The sequence below is a fragment of the Xyrauchen texanus genome, chromosome 20 (assembly GCF_025860055.1).
Source record: "Xyrauchen texanus isolate HMW12.3.18 chromosome 20, RBS_HiC_50CHRs, whole genome shotgun sequence".
In the NCBI taxonomy this organism is placed as follows: Eukaryota; Metazoa; Chordata; class Actinopteri; order Cypriniformes; family Catostomidae; genus Xyrauchen; species Xyrauchen texanus.
The window spans coordinates 21,900,503-21,912,815 of record NC_068295.1 but is presented as its reverse complement, the minus strand read 5'-3'; the positions used below and the strand labels follow the sequence as shown (position 1 = coordinate 21,912,815).

Here is a 12,313-nt window from a genome sequence, read left to right as displayed (position 1 = left end):
ACTCCCTTCCTACCCTATGACACTGTCAGCCCCTGGGTGACCCTGCACACTCAGCCCTAATTAGATCAAAGACGGTGGGCGCTGCGCTCTTAATATGAGCCTCTAATAGGTGCGTCAGCAGAGCCGCGCTCTGTTCAGCGATGTCACAAAGGTGCTTCATTAAGGCCTCCTCTTCTGGCAGCTTTCATTAAGAAAATTAATGTGGAGGGCCACGGACAGCTCACGTTTATGCCATGAGAAAAAGCGAGCACGCACAAAGAGGAACTACATAATAACAAATCTGCATCTCTTTGGAGCTTCGCCCCCAGGGCCTATCATCCCAGCCTTCTTAATCACCATTAAAACAACTTCATTGTGACACTCAGAGGCTGCTTAATGATCACATCCCCACATAGAGAGCAAATTGCAAATGAAATGTCGAGATCAGACAGCATCAGAGCACAGCCTCTGGGAGGTTGAGCAAATCTTTAATTCCCTTTTATATTGATGTTTATTGGCGGCAGCAGCAAGGAGCAATGACGTCCCTCTCCTTTGCTGTCGCCCCTGCTATTTGAACCCTCTTATTCTGCTCTTGCACATTGCCTGACATTTTTTACGGGTAACTTCCTTGTACACGCCATCCTCGTTCACTTTACGTTCATCGCACAATTCATATAGGGTTCACCGGGGGTTGCCACTAACCCCACAGTTCCTTATGAAAGGACTGTAGGAAGTTATCCGAGACCACCTTTTTTCTTTAGCACAGTGTAAAATGCCTCCAGGAGAGTATTTTCTCTAAAGCTTACGCTTAGGCTGAAAGTTAGCTGGAGCATTTTCTGGAACAAGAGGGAGTGAGGCGGTTCTGTAGCAAAAAGGGAAAGGATTGTCTTGTTGCACTTTCCTCTGATGAGGCTTTACAGGAGTAGCAATTGCCTGAGCAGCCTTATCAGCCCAGGGGGACTAATGCTATTAGCGTTTGTGTGATAAACGCAGCGCAGTGGAACCAATGCAGCCAGCTTTGCTGAGTTACTCTGGTAACATGTTGTGTAAATTGTATAATACAGAGCTCTGCGACAGCTCTGTTTAACAACACTTCAATCCTGTAGTGTAGACTTCTGAATAGGATTAGACCTAAAATTTAACAAGGCCTTTTAGAGCACTGCACTGTCTTTGGGTCGTGTGTCAAGTCACCTTAGGGTGTTACACAGTGAGGGAGATAAAATTACAAATACAATCTTGTCGTATCTTTACTAGGGGTGGGAATCAGCAGGGACCTGTTGAAACGACAATATTGTTATTCTTTGTTTAGTGTGTTCCAATTCAAAACAGTGATATATTGCAATATTTAAAGGGGTAGTTCACCAAAAAAAAAAAAAAAAACTCTTAGCATTTACTCAACCTCATGACATCCGAGATGTATATGGCTTTCTTTCTTCTGCTAAACACAAATATTTTTAGAATAATATCTCAGGTCTGTAGGTCTATACAATTAAATCAGAAGTGTGTATTTTCAGAACTGCAATAATAAACTTTGTTTTCCGGAATACCCCTGTCCGCGATTGATCTAAAACAGATAGTCCTACTTCAAACTCATTCCCCTGGCGCAATATTGCTGTGTTACAGTGAACGTGCTGCTCAAACAAACAGAGCAATTTTTAAAGTGCCATTAACACACCGTTTATTACAGTTTGAGGAATTCAACCTACGAATAGCTTCTAGTTGGATAGAAGAGTATTTTAATATCATAAAAGTTACAAACTTCAGCTTTAAAGTGAAAAACATAACTACAAATTTAGATTTTTGATGTTAGAAATATCAATACAATAATATGAGGAAAATGTTTGTGATACTTTTAAATATCGATTTTTTAACCACCTCTAGTTATTGCACAATACCTATTCAGTACGATTCTTAATGTTTTTTTTTAAACTTCTAGAAAACTTCACAGAAAAAGAGATGGCTTAGGAAATTATTTAGGGAGAGAGAGAGAACTAATGAGATTGGGACATAACACTGTCTGGATTCAAACCGGTCTTTCACATTAGCACCCATGCTCAACTTTTTTGAGAATATGCACTTAACATTAGGCCAAGAGTTTGTCTGACTCTTTCCAGAGTCTTCAATGCATTGTAAGGAGGGCCACTAATTTTTTCCTCAAGAGGTTTAAATAATGTTTAACCTAAATGGAACTCATTGTAAGAATACTGTGAAATTCAATGAATCATAATACAAAAGGCAATAAAAGGCGAATTATGCTGAACAAATGGAATTTAGCCGAGACTGGGCACTAGCAGACTGTAAAGTGAGGAATGCCGTTTTGGCAGGTGCAAAAGGAGACCAGCACAAAGACGAGGAGCAGAAGAAGAGCATATACAGAGCTCAGCCTGTTACCCCCCCCCCCCTGCTTTCAACTTCAATCCCAGCTGCCTTAATCAGCTACAACTGTTATGCTTTCCCCACTTTTCGGTTAAACTTATCCACTCCACAGAAAGATCCCCCACCACTCAGTTACCATAGCAATGTGACTTCAACAGCCTTTTGGATTCAAATTATGCATCTGAGAGATAGGAGGTCATTGCCAAGGGCGAATTCATTTCACACTGAGCAACATCGAAAGTCGCCAGAGAAAACTGCATTCTATTCTTAAGATGACCTTGTTTGAGGCTATTAACTAATGTTTACAGAGCAAATCTATCAACATCATTCCAACTGCAAATAACTAAAAGTGTCAAACTATATTAGATTTAGCTTTTTCCTTCTGGGGTTCTCTTATTTCCTTTTTAACACAAGACTGTGCTGATCTAAAAGCGTGATTATAAAATCTTAACTCTGAATAGAACACCCTACACACCTTTGGTCATCACAGTGCCTTCTTTGCCTTGGGTAAAGACAACAATCCGCTGCCTTTTCTTGTTCACCTTTGGTAAGCTTTGGGCCTTCTTAGCAAACTCCTCAATGTCTTCTGTCTGAACAAGAAAAGAAAAAAAATACATTCTTGAGATTATGGGGAAAATAAAAGGCATTTTAGATAACATCTAATTGATAACAAGCACATTAGATTTACCATAATGCTGCAGCTTGCAAAATATGCTATTTTCTGAATTGCAATCTTACCTAATGAGCATGCATAGAGACTGCAGTGCCAACTACATCTCACTCAGAATGGCTGTTGTGTTGAAATGCTAAATGTCATTTGTAATCACATCACTCATGTATTCATTCCAAATTAAATGTTTAAATGGATATATTAAAATTTTTGTATTTGAATTTTTTTTATTTGCAATATATTTAAACCACCATTTTCTTTCCAGAAATATTTAACTTTTTGGACAAGTACTACACAAAGATATTCTGACATTTGTCTGAAATAATGGGGGAGCCACTGCTTGAATGATCAAAGGTGAAATGTATAACTATGATTGCCTTTGGAACAAAAACAGAAGGGATAAAATGTATGTTGTTCTGAAAATGAGGTTTGCTAGAGGAATTGAGAGCTACTGAGGTGATGCATATGTAGGATCTGTCATTCAAAATACATTTTTAGAAGAGTTATTCTGTTGAAGATGTTAATAGCTTAAACAACGAAATATATGCAAAACTATACACTTGTATAATATTAAAACAATAGTAATACAGTTTTCACACTATACACAAACAATATGTGCATTTGAAATTTACCAGTCAACACAGATAAACAGTTAGACTGACTGAAAGGTACAGTGATTGAATGATGTGCATTATTTTAGGACAATCAATACAATGGAGGAGAAAAAAAATTGCTAGAAAATTTTTACTAAATACCACTTTTAAAATGCCTGGCAAGGGTCTTTGAACAGAACATTGTGCTACAATTTAAATAAGATTAGCAAGGTACAAAAGTGTGCAGGACTTTTTCTATATTTTCCATTCTTCAATGAGGGGAAATTCTATAGCACAATAGCAGTCAAACGTACCCATGCACAACAATACATATATAAAGAGCAAAACAATCTTCAAGTAGACAGCACAAAACACAAAAACAAACTGACCATGAGTAATGGAAATGTTATTAGCTGGTGGATGTGGTTCTGAGCAGACAGAAAGACTCCCAGCTTTCAGAATAAGCCAGTGCTCAGGGATTGAGCATTGGTGAGTGTGGCTGGACAGAGGGCGGGGCCGGATCGTGATTCCGCATACCCGGCCCCTAATCAGGCTAATTAACCCTCGAGAGGGATAAAGGCCGACTGAAGATGGCAGTGCGACAGAGAGAGAGATTTACGGACAGTTGTCCGACACCTGTGTGTGTGTTTGTCTTATTGGTTAATTTTATAATTATAAATATTATTTATATTGTCAAGCCGCCTCCTTTCCATTAATCCCTTTACACTGGTGCCGAAATCCAGGAAGGATGAGGGATGCACCTTAGTAGATCGCCAATAACATCCACCCCAAAGGAGCAGCCGCGGACATCCACCAGAGAAGCCCGGCCGCCTGGAAGCGGAGGAACAGCCGCTGAACGTGAGGGGAGGAGGGGCTCCCAACCAACCTCCTGGAGCAGTTACTGCTGCCAGGGGTGGGGGAGACCCCCTACTATCCACCAAAAACGTGGTGGGGCATTCCGTCTGCCAGAGGCCGGAGGTCTGCCTCCGATCCATCCGGGGAGGTGCAGCTGTCGTCCATTAGAGTGTGGAGGAGTGGCCGAGGCCCAAGCTATGGCATATCGGAGAACCGACTCCACGTTGGCCTTTCCCTCTCTTTAATGTTTTATTAATTTGGCACAATCGCCTTTACGGTGTGTAAGTGCCACACCATTTTTTTGTTTCCCTCCCCTTGTCTCCTCCCTCATCCAAGTAGACGGGAATGACCAGCCGGCAGACGTGTGAAAGGCACACCCCTCCCCAGGGAAAGTTTGGGTGGTGGGGGGGATGTATGTTGTGCTGGGGGCTCCCCGGCCTGAGAGAACGAGGGAGGAATGTGGCAGGGCGGAGGGAGGGTCGTGATTCTGCACACCCGGCCCCTAATCAGGCTAATCAAGCCTTAGAGAGGGATAATGGCTGACTGGAAGCTGCAGTGCGACAGAGAGAGAGATTTACGGACAGCTGTCTGACACCTTTGTGTGTTTGTCAATTTGTATCAGTTTTATATTAAACTATTATTTATACTGTCAATCCAGTTCTCGCCTCCTCCTTTCCATTAATCCCTTTACAGTGAGATGATGTGCTGAATAGTTTATGATGGATTATGATGGAAATTTGTCAACTTCCTCTGCCTCAAGTTAGTCCAGTAACAGAATTGGGATACATTTCTTTCCAGTAGAAACGTAGGTTTCACTGTAGACTAGTAGCAGCCTCCTGTTCCAACCTTTCTTGCACAGTACAGCTTACTTGCTTATCCAGTACATTCAACTGTTTAAGTGGACTCCAAGCAACCTGTAGAACTACACCACCTCCACGCTCTCTCCCCGGGGCCTCGCAACTTTCTACCTGCTGGTAAAATAGTCTATGATTTAGAAGATTGTGGAGGTGTTTGCTGGTATTGCACTGAGCATGTTACAGAGTCAGAGAGGCATGATGGTGTTGAGGACACTGAAGTCAAAGAACAAGATCTTCACTGCAGTTATAGCTTTGACCAGTGAGAGTGGGCCTGAAAAACAGAAGATTGTCTACACCTATGAAGTCATTCTTTAGCAGGTCCAGATGGTCTGTGATCAGGGCTTGGAGATGTTTCAAGATCAGACTCTCAAAGGTCTTTATTGTGTGTGATGTTTGTAGTCCCTCATTTTTATAACACACAATGATCTTAAAACCCTTACCCTAACAGTAACCCTTCCCTGCTTAAAAAAAAGCTCAAACCAGCATGGTTATATAGCTGATTATATTTGCTGGTTTTAGAGGAATTTTGGCACTTCTCAGCTAGTTAAAATGGGAGACCAGCTGGCCATACTGGTATGATGCTAAACCAGGTTTCATACCAGCTAAACACTAGGGAGGGAGACCAGCTTGACCATCTTAAACCAGCTAAGGTCAACAAACCATTATAGGATGGTTTAAGTTTTTTCCAGCAGGGTTATGGAGATAAAACATTTGCTTTTCAACATAAAAGATTGTAAAGATTGATAATGGCAAACAAATCCAATGAAAAAGAGTGACAAAGCTGAGAGAAATTGGAAGAGTTAAGGTACTCTAAGAGAGCGTTAGATAGGCGTGTGTGCAAGTGCTTGAAGTTTGGGGAGTTGGGTGAGATCTTTCTAGTCATCACACCTCCCAGCTGGCACTGGACAGAAGGAGCAAGGATGGGGGGACTGTGTAGAGTGGGTGGTGGTTGGGGGTGTCTATGGGGTTAAGTGTTGGTGGTTCAATACCATTGCCCCACCCCCAGTCACACAAAGCCCCAGTCAGAGGGGGTAAGGCAGTGCAACCCTGCCAAATCTTTGAGTCTGTCACATGTCCACTCATCCCCATGCCAAAAGCAGACTAGAGAGGCTGCTTGACCGTGGCCATCACCAGCCCTTGACAGTTTTGTTAATGGCAAAGTAGTACAGTGTCCCAGCTGCCTCATCACCTCTGCATCCCTACTGCACCTCCATGTTTAGCTAAAGCATTTTGCTTTCATCCAGTCTGGCCAATCTTAAATATGGCCAATCAGCAATAGGGCGGGGCATTACTTATTTCTCAATATTCTTCAGAATTATTTTTAATAGACTGTATATCTCAATATTTATGTATCTGATTTGCAATGGCCTAAAATTAATTTGAGATATTAGTTTTTGTAATCAGAGAACCATCATTTTCACAAAACATCCATTGCAGCCAAGTAGTAAAATATCAAATTAAGTAAAAAGACAGAAATCCTAAAATAAAGAATGCATTAAATATCTAGTAATAAATAATCAAGGCATGTTTTCCCACAATGTTTTTCAAATGAATTCATAAATTACACTTTCATATGCAACAATTTATCAATACATTGTAAAAAAAAAAAAAAAAAACAACAACAACAAAAAAACAGCTAAATTTATCTACATTTACTTTCACTAAAATGTCTGTCACTAAAAAGAAGTGACACAGAGACTCCCGTGAACATCTAAATGTGGTAATTGCAAATTAATCACTTATCTACATTTATTTCTGGGAATATATTTCTGAGACTTCTGGGGATATTTTTGAGTGTCAATGCAAACTAATCATTGAATAAGAGTTTTAAATCAATTCATTGAAACAGTAAATTAATTGAACTTACCAACTTGAATGTCGTTTTTGCTACTAGTTTTAAATCAGAGACACTATTAAAACATCTTAAAACTCATACTCAACAGAGGGATCACAAAACAAATCTAATGACATGCCCTTCAGGAAACTTAATGGCCCTATAAAAAAAAGAACATTAAAATCAATGCAAATATACTATTAATGGATAGTCAATATTTTGCCCAGATCTAAACAGCACAGCAAAGAACAGAATCACTCAGCTTACCACAGCATTCTCAATTCAATATATTGCCACAGCAGACCATTATTGACTTGAGTGTGGCTTTACATTACACATGTATTGGAACCAAGATTGGCTCAGTGATTCACGTTTTCAGTAAAAGACTGTTTTTACAACACTGAATCCAACACTAAAAAGCCTAAATTGACTGTCAATCATCAAGTTGAAATTTGCTAATGATCTGCACTTTAATTGAAACAAAATAAAAAGGTTTATATATTTGGTGAACCAAGTATAAAGCCACTTCATAAATATGGATAAAATCATTAATACAGGACGCTTTGGGGAAGGTTAACAAAGTGTTCTGATTGGAACCGACACCAATGTGCAAAGAAAGCAAAACTAAGTAGATAATCATGACTGTTGCGGAAAACAAAACCACAGACAGTACAGGCCCAAGGCTAGACCCAGGAAGCAGGCAAGAATTAATTTGGTGGCTTTTTTAAAGTGCTCAATAAAAAAGTTACTGTTTTACAGTATCAGCTGACTGCACACTGTAAATCTGTCAGGGGCTCTGGGTCTATAGGTCTCCTATGACGAGAAGTGACTGGATACAACTCCATTATTATCCCATCATTACAACTATCAAACACATGATAGCCATGAGAGAGTGTAGCTACACATGAATGCATGCTTATAGAGCACTTAATCACCAGGAGAGAGGAGGGGGGCTATAGAGGCACCTATGGAATCATACACTGGGAGCATATTCATATGGAGCTCCATTCAACACAAACCTCATTCTTTGCTGACTGCACGGCCCCGGCAAGCACAGATTAAATGTCTGACATGCTTGGAAGACATTTCTCATTCATATTTTACTCTCTTTACTTGGCCTTGAACAATTCAAATCAGAAATGCAAACTCTTCATGTCTTTTGTTTTCTGAAGATGGAGGCAAGAAAGTAGGTGTTTAATTTCAGACATAGGGGAGTCTAACAGAGAGAGAGAGAGAGAGAGAGAGAGAGAGAGACAGAGAGAGAGGAATATGCATGAAGAGCAACTTGCAAAGCCCTTGTAAAAGCTAAGAAGTCTGTTATATGTATTCAGAATACAGCAATTGCCTATTGAAAAACAGATGTTTAGCTGGAATCGGAGGACCCTGAGCTCTGAATAAAAGTCCCCAGCAGCCGCCGTCAACCCACTACTTTATACACACACACACACACACACACACACACATACACACACACACATATATATATACATACATCTTCTCGCTGCAACATCTGGGATAACAGTTTGTCTTTAACCCTGCTTGGCATTTCAATTATGATTACAGTATATGCCTGTGACTTTTTAGAATGCAAAGGCTTCATTAGAAGAAGTAGAACACCTCTGCAGCTTCATTAGATTAATCATTCACTTCTAAAGAGTTGCTTAATTTTAGGAGAATGATTGTTTGGTGGGGAGAGTCAGATTTGAAGAGTTTGAAGAGAGATAGGGACTTTCAGTGAGGGAGATTTAGGAGGAGTGGGGAATAAATTAGACTTCCTGCCTCACTCTTAGGCACTTATCTCTGCATAGCTATCTGCTGGTGTGAATACATATATGCCTGAGGGACCAAAGGAGCCGGCACTCCTGTTCACTTTGATCTGAATATCAACTGTCAGAGCTATTCTCATAATTAACCCATCAAGACACATCACAACTGGATCATTCAGACCAGACAGAGAAAGGCAAGAAACCTTCTGGGAATAAAGAAGGCTTTCCATGCCAGTTTCTCTCCTGCAGACAGGTGCTGCGGTTGGGGCAGAGGGGCTGTGGAGACTCTTAGGAGCAGCTGCTGTGGGATACAGACTCCCATGTTGCTGTTTCCCCTACTGGCGCTAACTTGCTCCAGCTAAATTGTGTTGGAGGCTTTTAATCACATCCCCAAACACAGCCTCTAATCACCACTAAAAGGTTGATCATTCCCAAGGAGGAGAACAGGGAGAGGCGTTGGGGGGAGTCTAGCAAGGTGCTAATGGAGAGGTTAATACTGCAACAGATTCCAGGGCTTGTTGAAGGCAATTTGTCACTGAGACTGAATGTAAAATGAGTCAAGTCAGTGGTATAGGAGTGCTGGTTGGACTTATCAGCACTTTGCTTCTTTAGTGCTATAGATCAGTGGTTCTCAACTGGTGGGTCACAACTCAAAAATGGACTGTATGTCTGTTCTGATAGGGTAAGGGACAAGAGGGACAAAGCAATACTAAATGCAAATAATAAAATGCAGCCAAGTTTTGGACCCTGCCTACACCTGAATTTAGCTTGTTCACTAGTGATCAGATCACTCGAAATATCAATTGTAAACAGGGCCCTAGACATGCACACACCTCATCCATACTCCCTTGCTGAGGTCTCAGAAACACATTAGCATATTCATTGCACTGGCTTTTCAATAACTGAATTTGATTAACTTGATAAAAATAATAATAAAAAAACATTTTGCAGGACAATAGCACAAGCTTAATTAAGCTGAACCATAATATCCCTTTATTCGCTAGAAGCCATCAGTTCATGAAAGCTATAATGTAGCTGTCAGTGATTATCATAAGAGATCTCTTTTAATAATAATGAAAGCAGGCAAAAAAAAAAAAAAAAATACGCTGCTTTATTGGGGTGTCCAATTCTGTGTCCATATTAAAGCGAATAAAACAGCTTCTACATTGTAATATTTGGGAGGAACAGCGACCAATAGAACATCAATTACCCTGCGGCAGATACAACATCTAAGGGTATTTAAGTAAAACAGATGAGAATTGGATCACACTGCGAGCCAGATCTTAAGCTGGCTCAATACAAAGAGAAAATAACACACTCTTATCTACCTTCTTGAGATGTAAATTGATTTATTAACAAGAAATCTCTTTGAAGCAAGGAAATGGATTGATGCTAAGCAGACGTGTTTGATTTTCACTTTTATAAAGCTTGCAGATTTTCACGAGATTCCAAGCTGTATAGCTCTTCTTTCACACTTCTAAATGTTGCCACATTGTTTCAGACATGAATAAAATATTATCTTCACAAAGGGACGGCATGTCTACCAATATCTGTTCCTGAGTTCTGAGATAATCACCTAGTTTATTGGGAGTTTGTATTAAAAACATGCTTCCTCTGTGATAATGTTCTGAAGGTAACAAGATGCAGAGTGCCTACAACCCCAATAATGCATGTTGTTGTGGCTTTATTGCTTTATTCTCCAACCCTGAAATAAAATAAACATCAGGTTTTGCTCTAGGTACAGTATGAAGTGGCACGAGTTTATTGCTGGGGGATTATGTTGTAAACTACATCATTGAGGGGGTATTTACACTTTAACCATTTTCTAAGGAGGAGATTGAGATACATACAAAATGTGATTTTGGTAAACTTAAATTAATCTGGTAAAAATACATAAACTTAAAACTCGAAACTAAAACACTTATTGCCATTATGGGGTGAAGAAAGCATTCAACAGAAACTTTCAACATCAAAAATATGCTGCCCAATAGTGCTATCATAACAATGAAATTTAGCTAATGACTAAGAGTCAAACAAATAGTTGCAATTTTGACAATTATTTGTCTGTTTTAGAGCTATGATGATTAATTGTCTCTTTAAGGGCTTTCATGATTAATTGTCAAATACATTTCCATATTTCTTAAGGTGCATGTGTGCTTCATACACCTTAAGAAGTCATTTTTACATATTTAACTTCATATGTATAAACCAATAATAAACTAGGGAAAAATTATTTCCTTTAAGGCTTTAATGTCATTAACACTGCCTATACGAGTCCGCTATGACCAGAAACATTTGGCATTACAGGATGGTTAAAAATAAAGTGAAATCGAAGCGCATTGTGTTGACTATCAAAGTTAATATTTTTACGTAGATTTTTTTGCGGGAGTGCCCCAACCGCAGCACCCTTCACGTGCTCTTCTGGACAGGAGCACCATAGTGCGGCTCAGTGACACTCTGAGTTCAACTGAATCACACACAAATGCACCATTCATGGCATTTATATACTCCCTTAAAATTCTCTTATTTGGGCATTAAAATTTGATTGGAATTTGATATGCACAATAATCAGAGTTCTGAAATAACCGCGATCAGACAACTATTTAATATTGCAAAAGGCCTATTACACGGCATTTTCATCAGTGCAGAAGTAAACTATTCTTTTTGCTTATTACATGGTTTTCTGGAATTCTTTTATTTATTTTTTTATCCCCTTTTCTCCCCAATTTGGAATGCCCAATTCCCACTACTTTCTTGGTCCTCGTGGTGGCATGGTTACTCACCTCAATCCGGGTGGTGGGGGACAAGTCTCCGTTGCACCCTTCACTTCTGAGACAGTGAAGTTGCCTTCACTTCTGAGACAGTCAATCCGCACATCTTATCACGTGGCTCGCTGTGCATGACACCGTGGAGACTCACAGCATGTGGAGGCTCATGCAACTCTCCGTGATCCATGCACAACTTACCACGCACCCCATTGAGAGCGAGAACCACTAATCGCGACCAGGAGGAGATTACCCCATGTGACTCTACCCTCCCTAGCAACCGGGCCAATTTGGTTGCTTAGGAGACCTGGCTGGAGTCACTCAGCACAACCTGGATCCGAACGGCGACTCCAGAGGTGATAGTCAGCGTCAATACTCGCTGAGATACCCAGGCCCTCATGGTTTTCTGGAATTCTTAATTCTGACTGGTCAATCGCACCACCAAGCAGTTTGATATTTTTGAATAATGACCGCACATTTGGTGATAAATTGATATAAGAATAATTCTCACTCTGCAGTCTCAACAAGTAAGATAAAATTATTTAAAGTCATCAATATTTCATTGATTCTCAAGAAGACAACACACAACTATATGCAAACTATATTTTATGTAAGATG

The 12,313-nt window shown here is 40.0% G+C and overlaps 1 protein-coding gene across 2 annotated transcripts in view; it reads right to left on the bottom strand.

Moving 5' to 3' along the window:
• The window catches only part of LOC127661108 (adenosine kinase-like), a 240,188-nt gene that overhangs the window by 17,747 nt on the left and 210,128 nt on the right, over positions 1–12,313 (bottom strand). For both annotated transcript variants that reach the window (XM_052151681.1, XM_052151682.1), the window contains exon 9: positions 2,831–2,945. In XM_052151681.1, the coding sequence (XP_052007641.1) occupies positions 2,831–2,945 (115 nt within the window). The remainder of the gene's footprint in view (positions 1–2,830; positions 2,946–12,313) is intronic.